General features: G+C 37.6%; 1 protein-coding gene across 2 annotated transcripts; it reads right to left on the reverse strand.

Annotated features, from left to right (window-relative positions):
• Window positions 1–23,767: 23,767 nt before the first annotated feature.
• Window positions 23,768–25,835, reverse strand: LOC119561845 (transmembrane protein 53). Of its 2 annotated transcripts, XM_037875325.1 has the most exons (4): window positions 25,384–25,835; window positions 24,907–25,229; window positions 24,485–24,845; window positions 23,768–24,423 (listed from the first exon to the last, which is right to left on the reverse strand). In XM_037875325.1, exons 2-4 carry the CDS (start codon window positions 25,209–25,211, stop codon window positions 24,058–24,060), a joined length of 1,032 nt encoding a protein of 343 aa, XP_037731253.1. In that variant the 5' UTR covers window positions 25,212–25,229; window positions 25,384–25,835; the 3' UTR covers window positions 23,768–24,057. The 2 variants fall into 2 exon arrangements, with proteins under 2 accessions (XP_037731253.1, XP_037731252.1); XM_037875324.1 differs by having other exon boundaries at window positions 24,907–25,833.
• Window positions 25,836–26,660: the final 825 nt, after the last annotated feature.

The following is a 26,660-nucleotide window of genomic DNA, read 5'->3' on the forward strand; positions in this document are numbered from 1 at the left end:
CCTTATGACCGATGATCTCCACTGTGTTTATAACGTTGGCGGTACTGTCGGCCACTTTGGAAGATTTGCCGCCTATCTTAGATATGGAGTTCACTGGTACTTTACGTCCTTCAGGGTTTGCAGGAGGACTTCCTTCAGGATAAGGTAAATCGCAGGAAGGATAATAAGGATTTCCTTCTGGATAACGTTGATCTCAGGGAAACAGTCAGGACGTCCGTCTAGACATCAGTCTTCTTCCAGTATGTGGTCTGCACTGATGGGGAAAGCACCTGTAATCAAGTGCCACGGAGATCAAAACAAATTCTGTCTATCTTCTCTATTTGGTTGGGGTCTCTTATACCGAACTAGAGTTTTTACCTGCCTCCCATACTCAATGGACTAACTAGGTGATCCCACTTCACTTTTTCTATATTTCCCCTATCTTGGGAGTAAATGGCCAGCTGCCGGGGTATGATTATTAGTAGGTCAATCGTGTTCGTTGTTCTCCACACCCAACACCCGAGTGTCGCTGAAATTTCTTTTTTTTCTTTCTTTCATTTTTTTCTGCCTTCCCTCGACTCAAGACTCGTCGTTGTTTCTCTATTAGAATCTTTGTATGGGAAAGGGGTACGTAAAGCTAGTGCTATCAATTTGCTCATGTGCAAAATTAGAACACCCAGTAGAGTGTTATAATCAAATAAAAAATCAAAAAAACCCACTTGCATCTCGTGAGCGTACGTGTTTTTAATAGCTGTGAAGAAAATCAATCTCCGGTGTAAAAATAGAACAACCTCCTGTTCTCACTATGAACATTGTGAATCTGCATCGCCACTGACGTTGCAAAGTCTTAATCGATTTAAAACAACTAATAATCACAAACTTCGAACTGCATTTGTTTGGTTGTTTTTGTTTTTGTGCATCGAACCCGGCATCTGCACTTGTGTGTGCGAATCAAACCTCGATTTACCGCCTTCCTTCAACTACCACCGCACCTCTACATAATCACGTGCCTTACAAGTACGTAGTAACCATGTCTGTGACTGGGGCAACAACAACAACTGCAACGGGACCAGTTGCGCCGTCATCTCAGTTGCTAGAGATGCTCAACTTGCGTCTCCAAGAGCAAACCCTAAAACTCACTGGCCTGGTCCAAGACGCGAAGCAGCGTATTCCCGGTGGCCTTATGACTCGTTTGGATGCGTGGAAGCTGAGGTGCCTGTGATACGATCCAATATGGATAAAGTGAACAAGCGTGACAACAATCTGGAGCATAAGGTCTGCGCACTAAACACTTTGACGCCAAGCTTTTATCTCAGCAAATGGCAACTCAGGCATGCGAATTACGCATGCACGGAATCCCAATTTTAGAAGTTGAAAATCTGAAGACACTCTACCACGCCTACCGGCGTACGGCTACACAACAACAACTTAGCTTACAGCTGATAGGGTTCGACTTTTAAGAGAGCACTGTATAATTTTTAAAGAGGCCATGAAGCTTAAAAAGCAAACAATTTTGTCAGCCGTCTTTACTCGCAGAGGCCTTGTGCATGTCCGCTGCGGTGACAATATGTTATACCGCATAGAGCGCATGGATGAGCTTTCAGCGCTCTCTCGTAATCTGGGCGTACAAACACAAACCGTTCTGCCCCTCCCTTTATTATCTTCATTGGCTACAACTTCTGCTGATTCATCTTGATCGCATGAGACGGCTGGTGCTCTTAACAGTGAGAGCTTCCACCCCTAAAATTGTACATTTATATTTATTTATATATTTATCTGTAGTGTTTAAGTCTTTATTTTGAATTGATGTAAATTGTCAAAAGTTTGCAACTATCTCTTTGTCTCTTGAATTCGTTATTTTCACTAAAGCGCGCTTCCCAATAGGTCCTCAACATGTTCGACCAGACTGAAATAGGAAGTTCCATAGCTGCGAGTTTAATAAGAATTTTAGCTTAGCACAAAAAGGGTATATTAATGCACAGAGTCTGATGAAAAAAATTGATGAATTTAGGTACTTGCTTGTTGAGTCTAATGTTGATGATATTTTTGTGTCTGAAACTTGGTTCTTGCCCGATTTTAGTGACTTGTCTATTGCGTGTGATGATTATGTTGTTTATCGTTCAGATCGTTTTAGTCATGCTGGTGGTGTCGCTATTTATGCGAACAAGAAACTGAATTCTACCGTTAAATGTAAGCACACACTCGGTAGCGAAATTTAATATTTATTTTTAGAACTTTCAGGTAAAGATCTTTCTTCGAAAGAACTGATTGGATGCATCTACCGGCCGAATCGTAATATTGACTATGCTTTTTTGCTAAATGTTCCACGTGAAATATTATTACTGGTGACTTGAATAGCAATATCTTAAGGCAAAAACATCTGCTTGATAGATAGATAGATAGAATCTCTTGGCTTGTATTCAGTTAATTTACATACTCCGACACACTTAACCACTACCTGTGATACTCTTTTTGACTTTTTCTTTGTTTATGTCCCTAGTAAGATCTATTTGTAAGACCAATTCTCTGTACCAGTTTTCTCTAAGCATGACCTCATCTTTCTGACATATGATTTGACCTTAGCTTATAGTTCTGACTTTCGAATTTTGGGGATTATAAAAATATTAACTACACTGAACTGGAAGTAGAATATAACAATTGTGATTGGATATGTCTCCCAACATCAGGCATCAATTGAATATTTTTAACAGCAACTTTGACTACCTTTATAACAAATGTGTGTTAATACGGGTAAAAACTATTTATCCAAAGCAAAATCCTTGGTTTACCCATAACATTAAAACAAATATAGCAATCCGTGACTCAACCTACAACAGTGGAAGCGGTATAAAACCGCTTTTTTTTGAATGAAATACACTCGGGCGCGTGATAATGTTCGGCAGATCATCAGATCTGCGAAGTGTGAATTTAATGGGTCCATATTTCAAAATTTATCCATTTAAAAAACATGGCGTAAACGTAATGTTGGAATTGGTAAACGCAAGCAGCTGGCCCAACACCAAGTGGACATCAACGATCTAAATGAAAGTACCTGAATGCCTTACCAGACTGTGAATATATATTTAGTTTTATGTGTGTTAGACAATGTGATGTTCTTGAATGTTTACTTAAGGTGAAGTCAAACGCTAAAGACCTGGATAGCATCAGCCTAAAATTTATAAAGTTGTTGTTACCTATACTCCTTAGCCATATTACACACATTATGAACACAGCATTACCACATCCACTTTTCTCTCCGCATGGAAGTACGCGAAAATTGTCCATATACCGAAAAGTCAAACCTATATCCCTACTTCCTTTCTTGTCAAAAAATTTTGAAAATATACTGGCGGCCCAGATACAACCGTTTATGGATATCAATTTCATACTTAGTGAGATGCAATCTATTTTCAGAAAAAATGTATTATTATAAAGATGTACACTGGTCGGCATATGTATTTTGACAAAATAAAAGTTAAGTATACTCATAACTTGAATTTACTTCTTGTAAACTATAGGCATCAATGGAAAGGTAATTTCAATGCCGTTTGAATGATACAATACATTTCTTTACCCATTCAGTACTTATTGAAAAGGACGAATTTGTGTAAATCAACTTTGAAATTTTTAAAAAAAACTTTTTTCCTCGTCTTGAAAACTTAAATTTTTTGATGCAAAAAGTTTCTTCAAACAAAAACAATAGTAACTGCAAAAAGAATTTTTCAAAAATCATTTTTCTTATATTTTTTATGAATTTTTGAAAATGCTTAAAAACAGGCATTTGAGCCATATTTTTGTCTTTTTCATACAAATTTTTTCCGACATTGTCACCTTCAAAAAATCATAAAAAATATAAGCAAAATGATATTTGAAAAATTCTTTTTGCAGTTACTAATATTTTTGTTTGAAGAAACTTTTTGCATCAAAAAATTTAAGTTTTCAAGACGAGGAAAAAAGTTTTTTTTAAAAATTTCAAAGTTGATTTACACAAATTCGTCCTTTTCAATAAGTACTGAATGGGTAAAGAAATGTATTGTATCATTCAAACGGCATTGAAATTACCTTTCCATTGATGCCTATAGTTTACAAGAAGTAAATTCAAGTTATGAGTATACTTAACTTTTATTTTGTCAAAATACTTATGCCGACCACTGTAGATAATGTAGATAAATGTAGATAAAGTAGAGTCAAAAAAGTTATCCAATTTGTATCTAGCCTTGATCGAATGTCCTCAACTACATCAGTAAGGGCACTACTGATGTAGTTGAGGACATTCGATCAAGGCTAGATACAAATTGGATAACTTTTTTGACTCTACTTTATCAGAGCAAGGCTTTTGACACCGTCAACCATGGTATTCTATGCACCAAGCTAAAGAGCCTCTTCAATTTTTCGGACTCTGCAGTCATTATCTTGAGGTCGTATCTAACAGGTCGACAACAAGCAGCCGTGACTGGGTCGTGTTTCCCGCTTTGTTTCTGTGACTAGAGGTGTTCTCCAAGGTTCTGTGATAGGGCCCTTACTGTTTTCCATCTATGTTAATGACTTACCTAATGTTCTGTCCCCTGGTGATGTCTATTTATACGCTGATGATGTGCAGTTCTATGTTAGTGAGCCTCTATGTCAAGTTAATGATTGTAATAAAACGGACTATGTCTAAGCCCAAAAAAAGCAAGTGTATAGTTATTTACAAAAAACCCTTCGACTCTACGCAACTCCCGAATATAATAATTGCCAATAGCACAATCAAATATGAAGAATGTGCAAGCATCCTGGGTATCACCTTTATTATCACGTTCACATGGAGCAAACATATTTCCAATGCAGCTAGGCGAACATATGGGCTTTTGAGACAGCTTTATATTTTTAATTTTAATTGTCGTTCTCAGTCGTTCTAGCCAACTCAGTTAAGTGTGCTAGTGGCCAAAACAATTTTGGTTCCCACCCTGTTTTATGGTGTTGAGATTTTTGGGCATTGCGACACTCAGGATACGCAAAAATAAACTTTTGCTTGCAATTCAATCGTCCGTTACTTGTTAAATCTTCGTCGCACTGACCACACTTCCTACCTAGTTAATAGTATTCTTGACCTTAGCCTCAGTCAGTGGATTGACCTGAAGACATTAAATTATTTTCAAAAGATTGTGTGCATCCGTGAACTGGTTTACTTGTTTCAGAAACTTCTTCCATCTCAATCGCAAAGAACACAAAACTTTTTTATCCCAAGATATAACACCTTATGCTCGAAAAGGCAATTCTTTATTAATGATATTCGCCCATGGAACAACATACCTCATGCTCTTAAAACCATCAGAAGCGCGTCTCAGCATATCTCTAAAATCAAAGAATTTATGCAAGTTATCCATATGCAAGTTATCATGATCCCAGCCTCCTTACCCAATTTATAAACAAACTCTTCTTATACAATTCTAAGCTGAGAACGCCTTCCAGCTCGAGCATCCAGCCGCCTTACGCAAGTCGTAAACAATTTCTTATAAACAATTCTTAGCTGGGGACCCCTTACTCAGCTTCCCCACAGAAACCCAATTAGAAAATTGCGCCGCGGTCCTCCTAACATAAACTAAGCTGGGTACAGCTAATGTAAACACAAGCATCCGGTCAACACCCGGCGAGCCTAAGAACTGCAGCGTAATCCGTTTAGCAATCGAGCAGAGAATTTGATCATCCGATTTCCCGACTCTCTTGAGTCCAACCCTTGTCCAACTCTTAATGAGTTCCCCAATTCTCTTAAACCGAGGTTAGTTTATCAGATAATCGGCCCTTGGCCAGGCAGTCCGTTTTTGCATCCGAGAAGATCGGTTCAATAAAAGAATAATTGTGAACAGTTGTATAAAAGTCGATATTAAGGAAATTTTGTAAAGTTGTAACTTAGTGAATAAAAAATAAAAATACATTTTTTTAAATAATTCACAAGTGAAATAATTAATTGGCGCCAAACGTGGGGCCACGCTTAATTTGTTCTAAATAAAGCTTTAAAATAAATTACTAACGGTTTTAAAGTGAAAAGGTTGCGTGGTCAAAAAAAACCTAACCAACCGACAAAAAATTCGCGTTGAAAATAAAGGAGGAAATTAATAAATGAAATAGTCCCCTTTTACTTACAATCCGCTAATTAGTAATCGACATAATAAACCTGCTGTTTAACAAAAAAAGCCAAACGGTCTCAAAAAAATACCAAACAATTCACAAAATTAAATAAATATTTAAAAAACTGTGAAAGTAAAAGCTGATAAAAAATATCAACTCAGAAACAAATTCAAGTACAATTACAAATCCAAAGGCAAATTCAACAAGAAGGAAGAGCTGAGGGCAATCCCTCCCTAAACAGTGATGATCCGAAAACAAATCGAAGGAAGAGCTGAGGGCAATCCCTCGCTAAACATTAACAACCACAAAAATAAATTGAAGGAAGAGCTGAGCGCCATCCCTCACTAAAACAACCAAGAGGGACGACCCCAGCAGGATAATCAAAAGGAAATCAGAAGACATCATATAAAAACCCAGGAAGATAAGAAGACAATTAGTGAGCTTATACTGTTTATTTTTTTATATTTTAAGTACTATAAGCAAAAAAATTTTAAATAAAATCAAACAAGGTGGAAGACCTAATTAACGATTTCGAAAGAGTTCTCACCATGCCTCTACCCCAACCTGTAATGGCTTCTAGCAGCCAAGCTAATAACCAAGTGAGCGATTTAATTGCACATATTGTCAATAATAAGTTGAATCCTTTAAGGAATGAGATCGTGAGTCTAAAAGCACAATTAAATCAAAATATTAAAAAGGTTGAAGATTTTCAAGTAGAAGTCATTGACCCAAATATTAAATATGAAACTTTATTCGAAATTATCAAATCAGTCAGGGAATTTAAAGGAGAAGAAGACAAATATGTGAGTTGGAGGGATTCTGCAGAAATAGCCATGGGGCAATATGCTAGAGGTAGCGAAAAATTTTTTTCTGCATTGTCAAACAAAATAGCTGGTACAGCAAACGATGCCCTAACACACAATGGGACAGTATTAAATTTTGACACCATAATGGCAAGGCTGGACTTTGTTTTTAGCGACAAACGTCCAATCCATATAATTGAACAAGACTTAGGAGTGCTAAGTCAAGGGAATCTGTCCATAATGGAGTATTATGGGTTAGTTAATAAAAAACTAACTCTTCTAATAAATAAAATCATTATGACTTACGACAGAAATAAACCATTAACTGCTGAAATGAAATAAAAACACAAAAAGACAGCACTAAGGGTATTCATAACAGGCCTCAACGTCCATATTTCAGACGTTATATTTTCTATGAATCCACCAGACTTACCGAACGCCATGGTAATAGTACAAGAATTAGAAAGCAATAATTTGAGGGCCCAATTCGCAAACCACTTTACATCATCACTGCGCAAGAATTATGAGTCAAATTTATTCGGGTACCAAAACTCAAATAAAAATCCCAGGCAAGGTAACCATAATAACTATAATAGTAATCAGAGAAATACTAACAATTTGAGGTTTAACCAACCCGATAGCCAAAATAAAATCATAATTGGAATCAGGGCAGACAGTATAATCCTCAATATACTTCCCATAATCAATGGAATTCCAATAAAGCTTAACAAAACAAGCCAGAACCAATGGAAGTAGATGAATCTTTACAGATTCAGAATAGGCCAAAGAACAATCAGTTATAGCAATTATAGCAACAACAACTATAATCAGAATAAATGGAACCAAAATAAAAAGCCAGAGACACAAACAACTCAGTACAACACAATAATCCACAGAACAAAAGAGAACCAACAGGTACGGTTAACCAAACGGCAAACAAAACTATGCCAAAATAATATCGAAGATGACCATTTTTTAGGCCAGAATCCGAAGTAGGATTACCCTACTTAATACGATATGATAGCAAGATAAATAAGAAACTTAAAATTTTAATTGACACAGGAGCAACCTCCTGCTATATCAGTACAGGGACTTATAAAAACAAAAATGAGCTTCCTATATATAAAGGAGTATCTACGGTTAACGGATATTCTATAATTAAATATTACCACATGGTAACGATCTTTGACACGCGTTACACATTTTATGAAATAGATGGATTAAAATCAGACTTTTTAATAGGCTACAAATTATTGAAAAAAATAGGAGCTGTAATTGACACAGAAAAAGGAGTAATAAGATATGGGGGAAAAGAAGAAAAACTGATTTATGATAATAACAGTTCTTTTAACCAACTTTCCTTATCTGAAGAAAAAACCATGCTTCCATTAAAGGAATTTACTATACGAAAATACTTTGATGAAAATTCCAAAATCAGAACTGAGTCTGAAGAGGCAAATCAAAGCAAAACAAGTTTGGGATTCAAAAATGCTGAACACGCCGTCGTCGAAGTATCCGACAAAATTACAAGTATGGGATTCAAAAATCCTGAGCGCGCCGTCGTTGAAGAATCCGACAAAATTTCAAGTTTGGGATTAAAAAATCGTGAACAAGCCGTCGTTGAATTATCCGACAACGATGAAATAAATAATATGAGTGAATCAATTTCAAACCAATGAATGGATTTGGAAAATGAGATAATAGATATTATCAATAAAGAGCACTTGAAGATAAACATGTAAGTCCCTTTCAGGACTGATATTCGCGGTGAAATAAACACCGAAAATAAAATAAAACGAAATAGAGCTACTTATAGCAAACAGTATCCTCATGCTCTATCGGGTTTCAGGTTTCGTAAACTCTGAAGTTAGTCGCATGATGAAAGAAGAAATTATAAGACCAAGCAAAAGCCCTTATAATTCTCCAGTTTTAATGAAGATGGTACCGCAAAACTCAGATTAGTTATAGACTATAAAAAACTAAATGAAAACACCATTCCGGACAGATATCCAATGCAAGATCTTTCGGTGATTTTGTCAAACCTTGGGGAAGCTAAATAATTTTCCACGATCGACTTGGGGTCTGGGTTTCACCAGATTCTAATGAAAGAAACAGACATTGAAAAAACCTCATTTTCTATAAATAACGGAAAATATGAATTCTTGAGAATGCCATTTGGGCTAACGAACGCTCCCAGAATATTCCAAAGTGCAATGGATGATATTTTGAGAGAACAAGAAGGTAAAACATGTCACGTATATATGGATGACATTATTATATTTTCTAAAACAATTGAACAACACTATAAGGACTTAATCGTCATAATTAATATATTGCTGAACGCAAATATGAAAATTTCAATTGAAAAATCAAAGTTCTTCAAATTAGAAACCACATTTCTGGGTTACGTTGTTTCTCACAATGTAATCAAAACAGACCCCGAAAAAATATCTACAATTTTAAAATATCCAATTCCAAAAAACATTAGAGAGCTTAGAAGCTTCCTAGGCCTTACCGGCTATAACAGAAAATTTGTGCAAAACAACGCAAAAATTGCAAAAGGTCAAAATGGTAAATTATCCAAAAAAAATGTGCCGTAAAACTTTCATACAGTTAGATGATTCAGCTGTAAGAGCTTTTAACGAGCTCAAAGACAATTTAATTGCACAAATCGAAATGGTACAACTTGATTATAATAAAAAATTCACTTTAACAACCGATGGGTCCGATCTAGCTATTGGTGCTGTTCTTTCTCAGGAAGGAAAACCAATAACCTTTATTTCAAAAACTCTAACTAAAGCCGAACAAATATATGCAACCAATAAGAAAGAACTTTTAGCAATAGTTTGGGCATTTAAAACTAAACTATTTATACGACGTTAACAACATAGGAATCTATACAGATCATCAACCACTGTCTTTCTCGATCTCTCAAAAAAATCCAAACATCGAGATGAAAAGATGGTACTCATTCATCGAAAGTTACTCTCCCAAAATAATTTATAAACCAGGATCTACCAATGAATTTCCAGACGCCCTACCAAGAATTCAAATTAACAACCTAACGGACAGTAACGAGTCGGTCTCAGATCAAAACACTCAGCACTCAGCAGAGAGTAGATTTGATAGAATAGAATTTGATACCCCGGAAAATACTAACATAACAATAGGAGTTCACTGTACTTTAGAACCCTTATACAAAATTCAAAATCCACTTAAAGAAAATTTCACGACTAAAAATTCCTATATACAAAATATTCGCCCAAGATGTAGAAAACTCTGAAGACAGAGCATTAATAATTATTATATTATTATTATATTATTATCGATTATAATCGAAGAAACGCTTTGTGGAGCACACAGGGGAGTGGACGAAAATTACAAACAAATTAACAGACTATACTATTGGCCAAATTTTAACAAAAAACTCCAGGAGTACATAAAGAACTGTACAACTTGTAATAGTAACAAATATAATAGACACCCTGTACTAATTCCTATTGGTCAAGCACCCATCCCAAATATAGAAGGAGAAAATCTGCAAAATAAACGCAACATAGAAACACAAGTTTCAGAAATATTGCAACATTTTCCACTTGCTAAAACTTTAATGATGGATAACGAGCATAGTTTTTCATCAATACAATTTAAATCTTTCGCACAAAGATGCGGTATTAATTTATATTTCGCGGATCCTCGCCATAGTACGTCAAATGGACAGATAGAAAGGGCTCATCCAACCCTTACAGAAATTGCTCGTTGCATTAAAGATGAACTTAACTTAGTTGATTATTCTGAAGTTATATTTAGAGCAGCTCAAAATTTAACATGACTATACATTCTGTTTGTGCCTAACCGAAGTAGACACTTGCAGGACGATCGCGTCGCGGCAATGGTTACGATGGTTACTGTAATGCCGGACCACAGGCGATGCGGGAACTGCGATGAGGTTGAGCTAACGTGGTTAGCTGCTAGTTGAGATAGTGTGTTACGAGCCCTATACCCAGAGGTAGGAAGTAGAACCGGAGCGGAGTTATGAGGTGTGTTGATAACTATCTTTATTGGGTTGTTGATCAGGGCTTAAATACTATTCTAACCCGGAACTGGGTGTCTACATTATCTGGAATGTCAGGCATCTGCGTTGGTGCTGCCCGGTACTTGCGTTGACCTAGTTTGGCCTTGGCTTCGTTGGCTGGTCATCTGGGGTGCATTGTCAGCAGCAATGCTACCTGTTGGGCTGTTCTGCTGAGTCTTGGTCGATTGTGCCACGATTGTGCGATTGCAGCGTCGGCACTATATTGTGTTGCTACTGTGCGCCTGGTCGCTGTTCCGTATAAGTTGCGCTGACAATATGTTCTTGTTCGCTGATGTGTTGTCGACCCGTGCAACGCAACCTGGCTATATCAAACCGAGTAACCTTGGTTACGAACACATTCCATTACCAACCAACGACCGTACGATATATTATACAATAAAATCGAACATGATACAATTCCACAGTTATTAAAACAGGCACAAGAGAAAATGTTAAATTCTTACAACAAAGGTAGAAAGGAAAAGACTATCTCGTAGGGGAAGTCATTTATGAGAAAAAACACGGGGAAAGGAATAAGCTTAACTCTAGATATAAAAAACAAGTAGTTAAGGAGAATATACAAAATATGGGTATCATAAATGTTTACGTCAAAAGGGCGTTTAATTTCAGGAGGCAGTGTCGAGCGGCAGTTTTATCCAGATGTCAACATCTCGCACGCTCGCATTGCCGTCCGCTCTCCCTCTCCATCTCTCCCCTAAGTCTCCGCTCCGCTCTGGAGCGCTTAAGTTAGGCTTAATGAGTTCTTATGTCCAAGTGAACCAATAAGCACCTAAGCACGTCGCGCAAAAAACCCCAAAGTACCCCCGTGTTTTTTTGCGTACCCTTCGTTCTTGGGACTTCATCTATTTCAGCGATCAAGCCACCCCGCCCAACAATAAATAATAGAAATCGTACGTTTCATAAAGATAACATCAAATCTTAAACACAGTTTGTCTTAAATTACAGAAAATGAATTCAATAATATTTGTATTATTTATAGTAGCGGCCACCAATTCCGAAATAATGGATGCAGGGTCCTCTTTTTAGAAAAGATATCGCTGACTTTAAATAGTATGATGATATGCTTTATTCACATTCGACTGGTTAACTTAGGTTTTACAAAATATACGTGTGCTATAGAACTGTACTTGTCGAGATTCTCGCAGCGAGTGAGTATGGCGGTGCGTTGCCACTTTTCACTCACGTTGCAACTGGGTATCGAGTACAACTTAGAATTATCGAGTACAACTTAGGAATATCGAGTACAGAAAGGGAAAGATATTAGATCAGTAGGTGATACCGCTTCTAGTGGTCCTTGTCTCTCCACTACCGCATCCCACAATCGGCCCTCCTGACTAAGGATTCGTCCCGAATTTCTTCATGTACTCTGCGACGTTTGATGTCTTATATGGCCCATCACCTTCTCCAACCCTTTCAACTTCGTATCTTCTATGGTTTCCTACTTTGACTACTTTATACGGCCCTAGGTACTTTCCTTTCAATTTCAAACCAGTGCCATACTGGGTGCGTTTAATGGCTACCAAATCGTTTAACTGGAACTTCTTTTCTACCTTTCTTTTTGCATCAAAAGCTTTCTTGTTTTCCGATCGGATACCCTGAATGGTCTCCCTGGCTTCTTCCTGAGTTTGTCGCGTTCATCATCTAACTCCGAAATCAAACAATCTTGTATCAATGACTTGAGCTGGACATCTCCTGAGATACGCATGTCTAATCCTGTTAGCAGTTTGAATGGTAAAACCTTGGTACTCCTTGGCTCAGTGTTGTTGATGATCTGCTGTACCTTACCTATATGCTTATACCAGCACCCTGGGCTTTCAAGGCTTAGTTTGGAGAGCATCGGAACAACTATTTTATGCATGCGCTCTACTTGTCCGTTTCCCCTTGGTACGCCTGTTGCAATCAGCAAATGTTGGATCTTCTCCCTATCGCAGTACTCCTTGAACAGGTGGGATGTGAATGCAGCTCCACGATCTGACACTATCCTATACGGATTTCCAAAACAAACAGCCTGGCGCTCCAAACAAGTCACCACTTCTTCAACACCTGTGCTTCGTGTAGGATACAACCATACGTACTTGGAAAAGGCATCTACAATTACGAAAATATGATTATATCGCTTTTTGGTTAACTCCATTGGACCAACATGATCTACATGGTATGTGACGAGCGGCTTGTCTCCTTTGTCTATTGGTGTAAGGAACCCTTCTTGCCTACCAGCTTTTGCATTCACAAGGATACACTCTACGCAGCTATCAACTACTCGCGCTACTTTCTCTTTTATTTTCGGAATGTAATACGACTTCTCGATCAAATCCTGAGTTTTCTTGGATGAGAAGTGTCCTTGCTTGTGACTGTTTTGGATAATCTCGGTTTCCATGAGTGAAGGAACTACTAGCAACTCTTTATTAGGATCTTTGAACAGAACTTCGTTCACTATGTAGAAGTCTTCATAGCCTTTGGTCTCAACGACACTTTTGAGCACCTTTGTCCAATCATCTAATTGCTCTGCTTCCCTCAAACGATGAAACAAACTGTCAGCCAGCGTATAACATGACACCCTACTCAACGCATCGACATGTCTCATCTTCGAACCTGACCTGTGCTCTATTTCGTAGTCGAAATCTTGTAGATACATCGCCCATCTAGATACTCTGAGCGGAATCTCTTTCTTCTTCATGGTCATGGTAAAAGCGTTACAGTCCGTAATAATTTTAAACTTCTTCCCCAGAACGTTCACCCGCCACTTTACCAAGGCTCCAATAACTGCAAGTACTTCCAGTTCATAGGAATGATACTTTTCCTCACATGGCTTGGTTTTACGGCTCATGTAGAAAACTGGATGCCACAAGTTATCACAGGGATCTCGTTTAAGCAAAACGGCTCCAAATCCGAACTTGGATGCATCGGTATGAATTTCTGTGTCAAGCGAATGATTATAGAGCTTCAGAACTGGTCCACTGATCAACGCTTCTTTAAGCTTTTTAAATGCTGCTAATTGCTGGTCTTGAAACTCGAACCTCACCTCCTTGCGCAACATGTCGGACAACGGTTTGGCAATTACAGCGTACCCTTCCACAAACCTACGGAAGTACGACGTCAATCCTAAGAATCTTTGAACTCCTTTCTTGTCGCGCGGAATCGGAAAATCAGCAACTGCTTGAGTTTTCTCATTACCCGGCTTGATGGTACCGTTTTCAACGACATAGCCCAAGAGTTAACCTTGCGCTTCAACACCTGACATTTACTCCAATTAATGCGCAAACCATTTCCTTGTGCCACTTTTAAAACTCGCTTCAACTCCTGCACGCCCTCATCAATAATCTTGCTCGAAATGATAACCTCGTCCATGTATACAACCGCATTCTCGTTCTTAATTGAATCACGCATAACTGCCATGATAAACCTGGTAAACACTGCTGGAGAGTTTGTTATACCGAAGGGTACAAACAGGAACTCATACTGACCACTCTGAGTTACGAACGATGTATACTTTTGGGATTCTGGCGAAACAGGCACGTGAAAGAAACCATTAGTCAAATCTAGAGTTGTAAAAACTTGTCCACCTTGTAGCTTTTCGATCACACAGTCCATTTGAGCTGTTGGGAAGTTATCTCGGACAATCTTTTCATTTAACTTTCTATAATCGCAACACAAGCGCTTCTTCCCGTTCTCCTTATCTACGAGCACCACTGGCGAAGCAAACTCGGATGTACTTGGCTTGATTATCCCTTCCTCTAGCCATTCTTGAACTTGGTCATCGACAATTTTCTGATCGCAATAAGCTAATCGTCTCGGATGTTGGAAAACAGGCAACTCGTCTGTCAACAAGATCTTCATCTCGACTGGGGAAGTGAGATTTCTTTCTGGCTTGTAATTATCAATCAACTTCTCGACTTCAGAAGCTACTTCCTGACTCAAATGCTCCAAATCTACTGCCGAAACTGTCTTAGAGTCTTTCGTGCTGATCATGCATAAACTTACGAATTCGCTCATTAGCTGCATACAAGTACTTTGCCCTGCCTGGTTATCGTCTGTTCCTGTCGTTGGTCTTTTCTGAACACTTTGAACTCTTGGCGAAAATATAGTGCCAGACTTGGTTACCATCATGTCAATGCTGTTTAAGATTGTTGTGCCTAAGATTGCGTCAAACTTCATATCATCATCAGGTATGACATGAAACTCGACTGACATGTCGATTCCATCGATAAGGACCTTTGTAACGAAGCTTCCGAATGTTAGCACCTGACTTTCACCGATACCTGTCAAAACTCTCTGACGACCCATCAGACTGCCTACTCCAACGCCTAGCTTCAAGAACACACGCCTACGCATCAAGCACAGTTCAGCACCTGTGTCCACAAGTCCTTTGAATTCTGAATTCCTGCAAAACACAGATTTCAATTCCAAGCTTGAAGAAAAGAACTCGCGCGATGGTTGTGAAACGACTTTATCGTCCTGAACGACATTGGTTGCTCTCTCTGTTTTGACCTGTACTTCTGCCCTGCACTGCGCTGCTCGGTGACCTGGTTGATCGCATTTGAAACATTGTTCTCTGACGGGACAGTCTTTTTTCATGTGCGACGAATCTCCGCACCGAAAACATTTCCTAACTGATCCAGCTACTGTATCTTGTTTTGTGTCGTGCACAGCCTTGCTACCCTGTGAACCATACTTGTTCACTGGTTTGGATGATCCACGTGATTTTTGATACGCGTCTATTTGTAGCTTTAGATCCTTGAGGTTCCTGGCCTGGTATAGCATTGCTTTATTTGATCTAGCATCTGGGATACCCTCAACGAAATACTCGATCAAACTTTCTTCCTCCAAATAAATGGGCTTTGCAATTTCCATAAGTGCATAAACGAACTCGTGCAAGGATTCACCCTTATGCTGCTGTCGTTTTCCCAACCTGCGATGAACTTCTGCTGAGGATAACTTGATTCCAAACTCCTCCAACAAATCCGATTTCAAACTTGCCCAGTCTTTGATATTCCTCTGGCTACGCACAAACATCTTTGCTGCTCCACTAAGCAACTGTTTTGCATACACAAACAACTGTAAAGGGTTCCACTCAACTGTAGCTGCACAATCTTCCAACTCTCCTATCCATTGCTTTATATCTGGGGAACTCGACCCAGAAAACTGCGAGACACTGCCCTCGACATCTTCCTTGATGCCAACCTGCTGCGTTTGGCCGATTTATAGTGGTTTCTGCGGACGTTACTGAGATTCTCGCAGCGAGTGAGTATGGCGGTGCGTTGCCACTTTTCACTCACGTTGCAACTGGGTATCGAGTACAACTTAGAATTATCGAGTACAACTTAGGAATATCGAGTACAGAAAGGGAAAGATATTAGATCAGTAGGTGAGACCGCTTCTAGTGGTCCTTGTCTCTCCACTACCGCATCCCACATGGATTACACGAACCATGATTTTTTCCTCTACACGGACACAAAAGACATTCTTATTTATGATTCATACGCTGATTTATTTCATATAACTAATTTAAGTTTCTATAAAGACATAATAAAACTTGAATCAACACACATAATCGAAAGTAATCACAATTTACAGTGGGATATTTCCTATGATTTAGATGTAATTTAAATGCTTCTCTCACAAATTTTACCAAGTAGGGCAAAAAGAGGAATCAATGAATTAGGCACCCTTTGGAAAGGGATAGCAGGGACTCCCGATCATGATGATTTGATAACGGTCCAAAATAAAATTGTTGATTTAATCCAAAATAATAACAATAAATTTGTTATTAATTCTTAATTATTTAAAGAAATAAAGACCCTATCAGAGAATCTTCAAACAGTTCTTTCAAACCAAGAATTTTCATCCAGAAAACACCGTCTTCGCTTGCTCACTTACGATCTGATGAATCTAATGGATACAATTACATTAGCAAAAAATAGATGTTTTCAACACTAAAATTCTAAATGCTGAAGAAATCCAAGAAATATATAAACACGAACAGAAACCTGTAGTAATTACTGACATATTAGATATATCAAAATTTAAAATCGCCATACACCAAGAGTTAATTGTAATTTATATAAAATACCCCATCATAACAAACCGTTGCGAAGTGTATAACGCAAGATCCATCTCACAAAATGATGGAAAACTATTAATTGATAATCATGTCGCTAAATGTAACAAAAGATACTATGTAATTTCTAATTTTAAGACAGAAATATTTAATAATTGTGGCACTTTAAGCCCAGAAAGTACTTGTTTTACTAGGCTACTAAATGGAGAAAAATCTCTTTGTAATAAAATCAGCGAATATAATAAAAAAAATTTATGTAATCCAAGAAGAAGCCATTTTTATAAATGGTTATAATACTGTTAATGATACTCATCTTAATGGGTGATTTTTAATTACTTTTAATAGTACTACTACATCAAATAATATACCCTACACTAATCTGGACCATAAGATAATAGAATATATCACTGCTAAACAGTATAGTAATTTTTAGTATCCGAATATCTAATGTCAAATGATTCGGAACTGTCATTCGATAACATTAACATATTAAACCCTTTTATTCAAATTAAAAAAACTCAAATTCCAATAGCGTTAATACTGATCATATTAACTTTAATATATTTAGTTATCACGCTTACATTTAAATTCAAAAAATATCTAATATTCAAACCACGGCAAATTCATTTTGAAATAACCCCCGAAAATAATATGTCCGAAAATGAAAATACCACTGAGGATGAAATTATAGTCGAATTTACAAATCATTCAGTTTATCCGTCACTTCCAATGGAAGGGGGAGAGTTATCCAGCTCATGATCCCAGCCTCTTTACCCAATTTATAAACAAACTCTTCTTATACAATTCTTAGCTCAGAACGCCTTCCAGCTCGAGCACCCAGCCGCCTTACCCAAGTCGTAAACAATATCTTATAAACAATTCTTAGCTGGGGACCCCTTACTCAGCTTCCCCACAGAAACCCAATTAGCTCCCCCACTTCAATCGAAGTTCATTATTAAGATTGAATTGCGCCGCGGTCCTCCTAACATAAACTAAGCTGGGCACAGCTAATGTAGACACAAGCATCCGGTCAACACCCGGCGAGCCTAAAAACTGCAGCGTAATCCGTTTAGCAATCGAGCAGAGAATTTGATCATCCGATTTCCCGACTCTATTGAGTTCAACCCTTGTCCAACTCTTAATGAGTTCCCCAATTCTCTTAAACCGAGGTTAGTTTATCAGATAATCGGCCCTTGGCCAGGCAGTCCGTTTTTGCATCCGAGAAGATCGGTTCAATAAAAGAATAATTGTGAACAGTTGTATAAAAGTCGATATTAAGGAAATGTTGTAAACTTGTAACTTAGTGAATAAAAATAAAAATACATTTTTTTAAATAACTCACAAGTGATATAATTAATTTGCATGCTTAAAGATAGTTGCAAACTTAAACTTATACTTCAACTTAAGCTTATACTTCAACTTAAACTTATACCTAAACTTATGCTCAAATGGTAAACACAACTTTGTTAGTTATTAAGTAGTACATTTAAATTATTAATTTATTTATTTTTATTTTATTTATTTAAGCAGATATTTCTTTGTCTTATAATCTGCCTGCACTCGGCGCTCTCAGAGACAAATTTCGGCCGGTTCGTTATATATTTTTTAGAATATTTTCAATTAGTTTTCACTTATGAAAATGTAGAATTTAAAATGCATACATTTTTATATACTTTTAAATTCATTTTAACTAATTAGTGTTTTTTCGGGTTTCTGTTAAAGCCTAGTACTCACATCGACGAAAACCGCGAGCTAACCATAGGAGTGAGCGAGAGGCAAACAGGCGGCTAAAGCTTTTCGTCGGTTCTGTATTTCAGCGCGGTACTCAGATGAGCTAAGGAAATACCAGAAAAAATACCAGATGTCGCGAGTGAATTTAAGATGAACGCCGTTAACCGCGGCCCAAAAAATAAGAAATGTAATCTTTGGCGGTGTTCGTGCAGAAGCGGTGGGGAATTTAAAAATTAAAAATGGAAGAAAAAAACCCAAACCGGCAAAAGGAGGTCAGTGTAGATAAAAAAGGATGCCTAATCCAAGCTGTTGCCCATTATTGTGGGACTTGACCGACAGGAAGCAATACCACAACGGGGCAAGTCCGCAGAATAGTTGAAGCGCTGGAGGAGATCCACTACAGAAACCCAGTGGGAAGGAACATGGGACCTCGCTTGATCTCCGACGAGCTCTCCTTTGAGGACTCCTCCTTCACCAGCTGGTGATGGAGCGTAGATAAAGGTTGCGTCGGCTTCTATAGGGAGGAGGAAATAAGGTCGCCCGCTAAGGGACAGCTGGAGGAGCCATCACCAGCCATTATTGGCCAGCTCGGAGCTGGACTACAGATGGCGCGGGAAAGATGGCGAAGCATCCGCATAAATAAAAACATTCGCTGTGCACCAGCAGACTCTTCTTTTTTAAATTGCACCAATTGATTTGTTTTCCGTTTGACAACAAGCCCAGCTGCTTGACAGTAAGACCAAGCCACATGCATGGCGGGTGAACTTTGAAAACTTCGGTCACACTACAAAGAATAAGACTTTTCGACTAGTGAAACTCTTAGCCGATCTGAGTACTAGGCTTAAAGGACAATTCTTGTTAGTAAGCCTAGTTATATGTTTCGTTAATTTGTTTTTTACATTGGTCATCGCCTCCGAATCCTTGGCCAATGCACACTGAGCCAGAAAGTTAATTTTTTGGCCAAAAATCTATAATTTCTTTTCTGGGATAGTTAGAAGGATGCAGTTTTTTGCGTTTTTTCCTTAACAGATTTAACTTTTTAACGAACTAAAAGTAAAATTTATTGGAATTTTATATGTTATAGATAATCCAAACCAAAATCGGAAAATTTTACATACTTTTCTTTTTGTTATTTTTAAAAAAATAACTAGAAGACACACGCAATCCATTTGCATACACGATTAAGTATGAAAAAAAATTAACACCACTATAAAATATTATGTCGTTTGAGATTTATGAACCATTAAAAATTGCTACTTTCGGGGGCTCCCACTTAAACGTTTATTTAATAATCGACCTAACAAAATGATATATTTTTTTCTTCTTGTTATCTGTTTGGATTCTTATAATCAAATTTTTAGAAAAAAATGGTTTGAAAAATATTGTTTTTTAATTTGTTTAATGTTAATTTGACATTTTCTGAAGTCATCACAAAAGTATGCTTCATTTATTTATTTATTTAAGATCACAGCAAAGTTTACTAAAGTAATACTAAAATAGGAGGTGTAGTGCTAGCTACGAGGCCTTCGACTACGTATTTGTTTATGCTACATTTATATTTGTATAATATATTTTAGTTCTTCTCCGAAGAAAGTACAAGAAATGCAGCATACCTTTAGGCATACTTAAGTCCTCCCTCAAGCGCTCTGCCATGCATTTCATCTCTGCGCTGTAATTTCCTGTTTAATAGTTTCCGCATGGAAACTATACAGATTTCGAAAGTGACATGAACGGTTAGCGTACCTTTCTGTACCAATCACATGAAATCCCACATAAACGGTCAACGTGGCGCTCACAACATTTGTCAACAAAGAAAACGAAACGGATTAGATTCGCTTGCCTTTAAGCTCAGCTCGCAAGCGGTATTGAAACAGAAACTGACAGTCTGTCTATTCTAGTGATCATGATCCTTCTGTCAAATGTTGTGGGCGCCACGTTGACCGTTTATGTGGGATTTCATGTGATTGATAAAGAAACCGAGAATTGAACGGACGAATAGATGGATTTTAGAGATTGTAAGCCTTTAATATTCTTCTTCTGACAATTCTAGGGTGTTTTGGTCCTCTGAGTCTTAATCGGAAAAGTCTGAGTCGCTTATGTATAATTCTTCATTTGGGTTTAACATACACAATGCTTCATTTGGAAAGTGCTGTTCTCGTTCCTTGCAATTTTTTAAACGTAATGAAGAAATAACAGGGTCAGAACAGTCCATTGATCTATAGAACAGGTCTGACATCGTTGATATGCGATCACACTTTCTTTGGCTGGTTTACCCTTAGGCTCAGCTTTTCCCAAAACTGATTTTGAATATAAGCCTTTCTGGAATTAAATTCCACTTTGTCTTCCTCGGACCAAACTTGATGTCTTTTTATATTCAGCCTGTACGATATTTGTAGGCACATTTCAAAAATCCGAATATAGGCATGCAATGGGCTTATGCCGAGGGTAAGTGCAGATTTTATTGACACAAAAAGACGACCCTCAATATTGGCCTTTACATTAAAATCATAAAATTGGAAAAGTTGTAGACTAGAAATCTCCTTTTCCAAATTATTGTACTCCGATAAAATCAATTCTTTACTTTCCTTCACGAATTGTAACTTTATCAGCCTACAAAATTTATCGGACTGAGCCGATTTGTTGTTCCAAATTATTTTGCCAGATGGTCTTACAATAATTCTAAGAGGAATAAGAGTTGTTGCGAACAAATTTTCATCCTTTCCAGGCCCATTCAAAAATTTTTGGTCTTAAGCAGAATGTCCGCTGCTACCGTCAAACCCATAGGAAAATATAGCCTGCAAGTCAAGTGAATTGCTGCCTAAGCTTATTATTAAGTCTGAACATAAAGTTAAAAGCCGTTGGGTCGTGTGATTCACTAAAGCTTGTAGCTTAACTTCAGCTCTGTCTTCCGAAATTTTCACATTCTCTGCGGACGGACGGCATTTATGTTTAGCCTTTCTTAAAGTATTATAAGAAGGCCAGATGTCGGCACCAGATTAATTCGACGATATTCGAATGACAGTATATTGTGCTTTAGAAAACGAATTATTTAAAAAAACCCAAGGCTTCATCGGCACTTTTTTTTTAAAAGTTCCCTTTTTAATTCCGGTCTATTAGAAATATTGTTCGATGCTGAACTAAGATTCTTATCCCCAGACCTTTTTGCAGCATATGTCCCAGCTTCGAGAAGCTTTTGTGAATCATTATTATGCTTGACACTTATATTTGAAATTTCTCGACGCTGCGACCTGTTAGACATTTCCGAAAATTGTATTTTCGGACGACCCCTCTCGGTTGGACCACGTTTTAGGGGCATTGGAAATAAGAATAATGAATTTAACCAAGTCGAATGACGTTCGTTAAAATTAAGACTTGATTTTTTCAAATTACTCCTTTTAACATGGTATTCGGATCTCAGTTTGCATACTGTAAGTTTTATAGCTTTAATGCAATTGTCATCAGAAATTCCAGCTTTAGATGCAATAAAACAAGCTACTAAAGATATATCATTGTTGTATTTAGAAAGTAAATCCACAATTTCCGCTTTTTTAAATTTAGCTATGGTGTGCTCGCTTCGAGTTTTGAGCACCGAATGACAGAAATTGTGCCTTCTTTATTTGTATGTGAACCTTTTACAGCTGTGCATAACCCTTTGCGGTATTTTTATTGGCAAAAAACATTTTATCATCCACTTTCGTCTAACGGAACCCATAAAATACTTTCAAAATTTACGTACTTTAAACTAAGATCAATGCACAACATCTTAAACTTAATGTAACACTTACCTGACTTTATTGTTTCACTTTACGGAACGAAAAAGGTAAATATGCTGCGCACAATTTAAATGGTTTGCTTCCCTTTCCATAACTCAAACAGAATGCACCAAGTCTTTCTCACCCCTTTACTTTATTTCTTTTGTTTGCTCTTCGCTGTCGGCGCGTGCCACTGCACATATACCCCATCGCTTTGCTGCTTGCATATCTCCATTTACTCTTTGGTCCCTTTAGCTGAGTAACAGGATTGAAATGCGCCACCCATCGGCGGTAGACAGATTTAAGCGTTATGGGCGTTAGAGTGGGCGTGGCAAATTTTTTTTTGGGTCAATCGATAGGTATTGACGAGACCAATACAGTTCAGTTAAAATTTAGTATCTAGCATAAGAATTGTGGGCGCCACAGGCTTCGGCGGTTTGTGGGCGTTAGAGTGGGCGTGGCATTTTTGCGTAACAAACTTGCTCACAAGGCTACGGAATCTAAATCTGAGATCCCAATTCTCTATCCTTTATAGTTTCCGAGATATCCACGTTCATATTTACGATTTTTTTAAGTTTGTAGGCGGTTTTTGGGCGTTAAAGTGGGCGTGGCAAACTTTTTTTTTGAGTCAATCGATAGGTATTGATGAGAACAATACATTTCAGTTAAAATTTTTATTCTAGAATCAAAACTGTAGGAGCCACAGTTTTGATCGGCTTGTGGGCGTTAGAGTGGGCGTGGCACGCTGCGGAAACAAACTTGCGCTGCGTAAGAAGCTCACACGCTCTGCACGCCAAATCTCAATAGCCTAGCTCTTATAGTTTCCGATATCTCAGCGTTCATCCCGACAGACAGACAGACGGACATGGCTAGATCGACTCGGCTAGTGATCCTGATCAAGAATATATATACTTTATGGGGTCGGAAACGCTTCCTTCTGCTTTTACATACTTTCCGACGAAACTAGTATACCCTTTTACTCTACGAGTAACGGGTATAATTAGTGCGTTATTTTATTTTTGTTTCTTAAATCTTTTATGTTTCAGAACGGGTACTTTTTTTAAATTTACGTTTCTAACAAATAATAACAAAATAATTTTTAATAATAAAAATTAATAATAATAAAAACAGCAAAATTGCATCCAATTTAAGGTGGTCATTGGTACGGGGAGCACAACATAACTAATATAGCGCCCAAATGAAAATGAAGGCACTATATGTATAGAAATTTTCTCGGTCATATTATACAAAAGTACTTTATTTCATTAAAATGGATTGACCAACGATCAGTTTATGTTGTGTTCTTCTTCCTCTAATATCGTTAACGATAATCGACGCTGACTGCCGCGCGGCGGAGTCTACTAGTATATTATGAAAAACCAAAATGAGCAGAAATATTTGCAAGTGTTAGTTTTATAGTTTAGCATTAAAATTCGTTTCTATAGCAAGCGTTTTAAGATTTCAATAACTACATACGTCTGACTTTTAGTTTCCTACTAATGGATACAGTTGTGCTCTTTTTCTTGTGTGCTAATCGTACTTTCGGTTTAACCAATACTTTTTTTCTGAGTGCTCACAATTAGGAGTAACCTTTAGAGCAGGTATTGCGATACAGATTCTTATAAAATTACACACACTCTGGACGTACTGTTTTGGATACTTAGTGAAGATCTTTACGTGTTCGGCGTCTTTAAAGCACACCGAAGATACTTTGATACCCTGGTCGCGTCGAAGTCGAATAAACTTTTCCACATCTCGGTAGGGGATGACGACGTCACCTTTGGAGTACAGGAAGAGCTGTGGGTACTTATTGGTTTCGTTTTTCAGCGCGCAAAATGGGCTCGAGCGTACCGGCGATGATTGCACAAATAGACTTTTAAAGGCAGAAGTTGATTCCTAATATGATAGACAGGTAATCAGCCAATTGTCGCTTTTTATCAGATTTAACTCCACCCACCTCTACAAACCACATTATGCTGAGGGTGATGGTTATGACCAGTGCTGTCAAGCAGTTGCATGGCTTTCCCCTTCCATAGATGGCTGTGATTGCACGGTAAAGGCCGAGCATCCTTCGCTCTCCAGGAGCAGAGTCAAAAATAACGCCGCGAACTTGCAGTCGAGACTTGTGCTTGATTACAGCTAGGTTAATGTGTTGGTACAGGAAGGCTCCGCCATTAGAAAATATGTGAAATATCAGAGGATGTGCATCAAAATTCATATCTTGAATCAGTTTCAGGATTTTCTCTCCGATAGGGACCATTTTAGATCGCTTCCAAAACAAGGTGTCTACCGGAGCCGTGTACCGAACTGTTATAAGACTAGAAGCAGCGTGTCATAAATAAGTAATAAATGCATCGGTGTATAAACCTAAATACTTACCCCCGGTCCTCATAAATTTTCGAGTATTTCATCAGGTATCGATCCTGACAGCCTGCCCATCCCAACAGCATTACGATGGGCACGTTGTTGTCCTTACTGTCGTTGGCGTTTGCAAGTACAAACTCGTTTTCAGAGGTAGGCTTGGGAAACTTTATGAAGTACTCTAAAGTGTCCCCACGCTCTGGTGGGAGAGTCCCAGGTGAAGACTCAGGACCAGATGTGTGTTTCGTGGCCTTCCCTGTCTCATACTCGGTTGGTGCGTCGTTAGCTTTTAGCCCATAACAATGCGATGGTGATGTAGACATTTTGACATTATAGTAGAACTAGGAACAATTTCATAATTAATATCTTTGTTTTTTTGGGTGGTTATGCAAAGACTACTACTACAATAGCTGATTTGAAACCGTATGTAATATATTGATTTCTTGGCCGTCAATCTCTTTTAAATGTAACGTGTGCATTTTTTATAGAACTTGCTTTAGCACATTGATTTTTTAACGCAGCTGATAACCAATGACAACGAAAACATGTTACGACTTTTCTTTGCTGACGACGTGCTCCAGTTGAATTGTCTGACGAAACCACTTCCAGTTTATGTGCTCATCAATAGGTTAGTCATGCGCATTTCTTAAAAGAGTATATTCTGTGTATGGGAAATTCAACATCAAACTGGACACCTCCGCATTGACTCCAATGCATTTTGCTTCTAATATTTTCCCTCATTCTTATTTAGGCTCTATATTCGTGTCGTGCTATTTAAGCCGTATAAAAAGTGCTTTGGTTTTGCAGTTTTTTTACTCGTCACTAGTATATTAGATTCGTCGGAAAGTATAAAACAGGTATAAGGAAGCGTTTCCGACCCTATAAAGTATATATATTTTTGGTCAGAATCACTAGCCGAGTCGATATAACCATTTCCGTATCTCCGTGTGTCCGTCTTTCCGTAGAGTGCTGAGATCTCAGAAACTATAAGAGCTAGAATGTAGGGATTTGGAATGTAAATTCTTATGCTTCCAGCGCAGCGCAATTTTGTTTCAGCAGGGTGCCACGCCTACTCAATAAATACAAATCTAGTGACGATCGCACCTTCAATAAACAAAAGATCTAATATAAATTTTTGTGACGAAAATGGATTATACGATCTACTAAATAAAAACACTTTCTAAATTTTTCTCATTCGACACGCTTTATCAAAATCGAACAGCTTAACACAGGCATATAGAATTGCAGCGTAACGAAAAGTATAGTCGATCGTATTATACATTTTCGTTACAAAGGGGTTAAAGGGTGTTTTTCTTTCATATCAGAAGTTTTTGTTTTAAACATCAATCATATAATTAATCTTTTTTACCAAAAGCCGTACAGTTAAAGTTCCTTATATGGAACTGCTGATAGCAATTTAAACAAGAAAGAAAGTTAACTTCGTCAAGCCGAAGTTTGTAAACCCTTGCAGTTATAATTATTAAATTAAAAAAAATTGGCAGTTATGTGATGTAGTCGTCCGATTTTGATAAAATTAAATTCGAAACTCAGAACTAATTAAAAAATGTTATTTCCAAGCGTAGGAGGTTATATGTTAAAAAACACCGAAGCTATAATTTGCTTCATATTATTTTCCCACCAATTTTACGATCGCAGCTATATGAAATAGTCGTCCGATTTGGATAAAATTAAATTCGAAATTCATAACTAATTAAAAAATGTTATTTCCAAGCGTATGAGCTTATATATGGTAAAAACACCGAAGATATAAA

This window comes from Drosophila subpulchrella, unplaced genomic scaffold, assembly GCF_014743375.2.
Source record: "Drosophila subpulchrella strain 33 F10 #4 breed RU33 unplaced genomic scaffold, RU_Dsub_v1.1 Primary Assembly Seq377, whole genome shotgun sequence".
NCBI lineage: Eukaryota > Metazoa > Arthropoda > Insecta > Diptera > Drosophilidae > Drosophila > Drosophila subpulchrella.

What these genes read in the sequence shown, in the direction of transcription:
- LOC119561845 (XM_037875325.1), bottom strand. Translation starts at nt 25,211, where the DNA reads ATGTCTACATCACCATCGCATTGTTATGGGCTAAAAGCTAACGACGCA. An exon ending in AAAATTTATGAGGACCGGGG is followed by an intron (nt 24,846 to 24,906) that starts GTAAGTATTTAG and finishes CGCTGCTTCTAG; the next exon opens with TCTTATAACAGTTCGGTACA. An exon ending in GCATAATGTGGTTTGTAGAG is followed by an intron (nt 24,424 to 24,484) that starts GTGGGTGGAGTT and finishes CTATCATATTAG; the next exon opens with GAATCAACTTCTGCCTTTAA.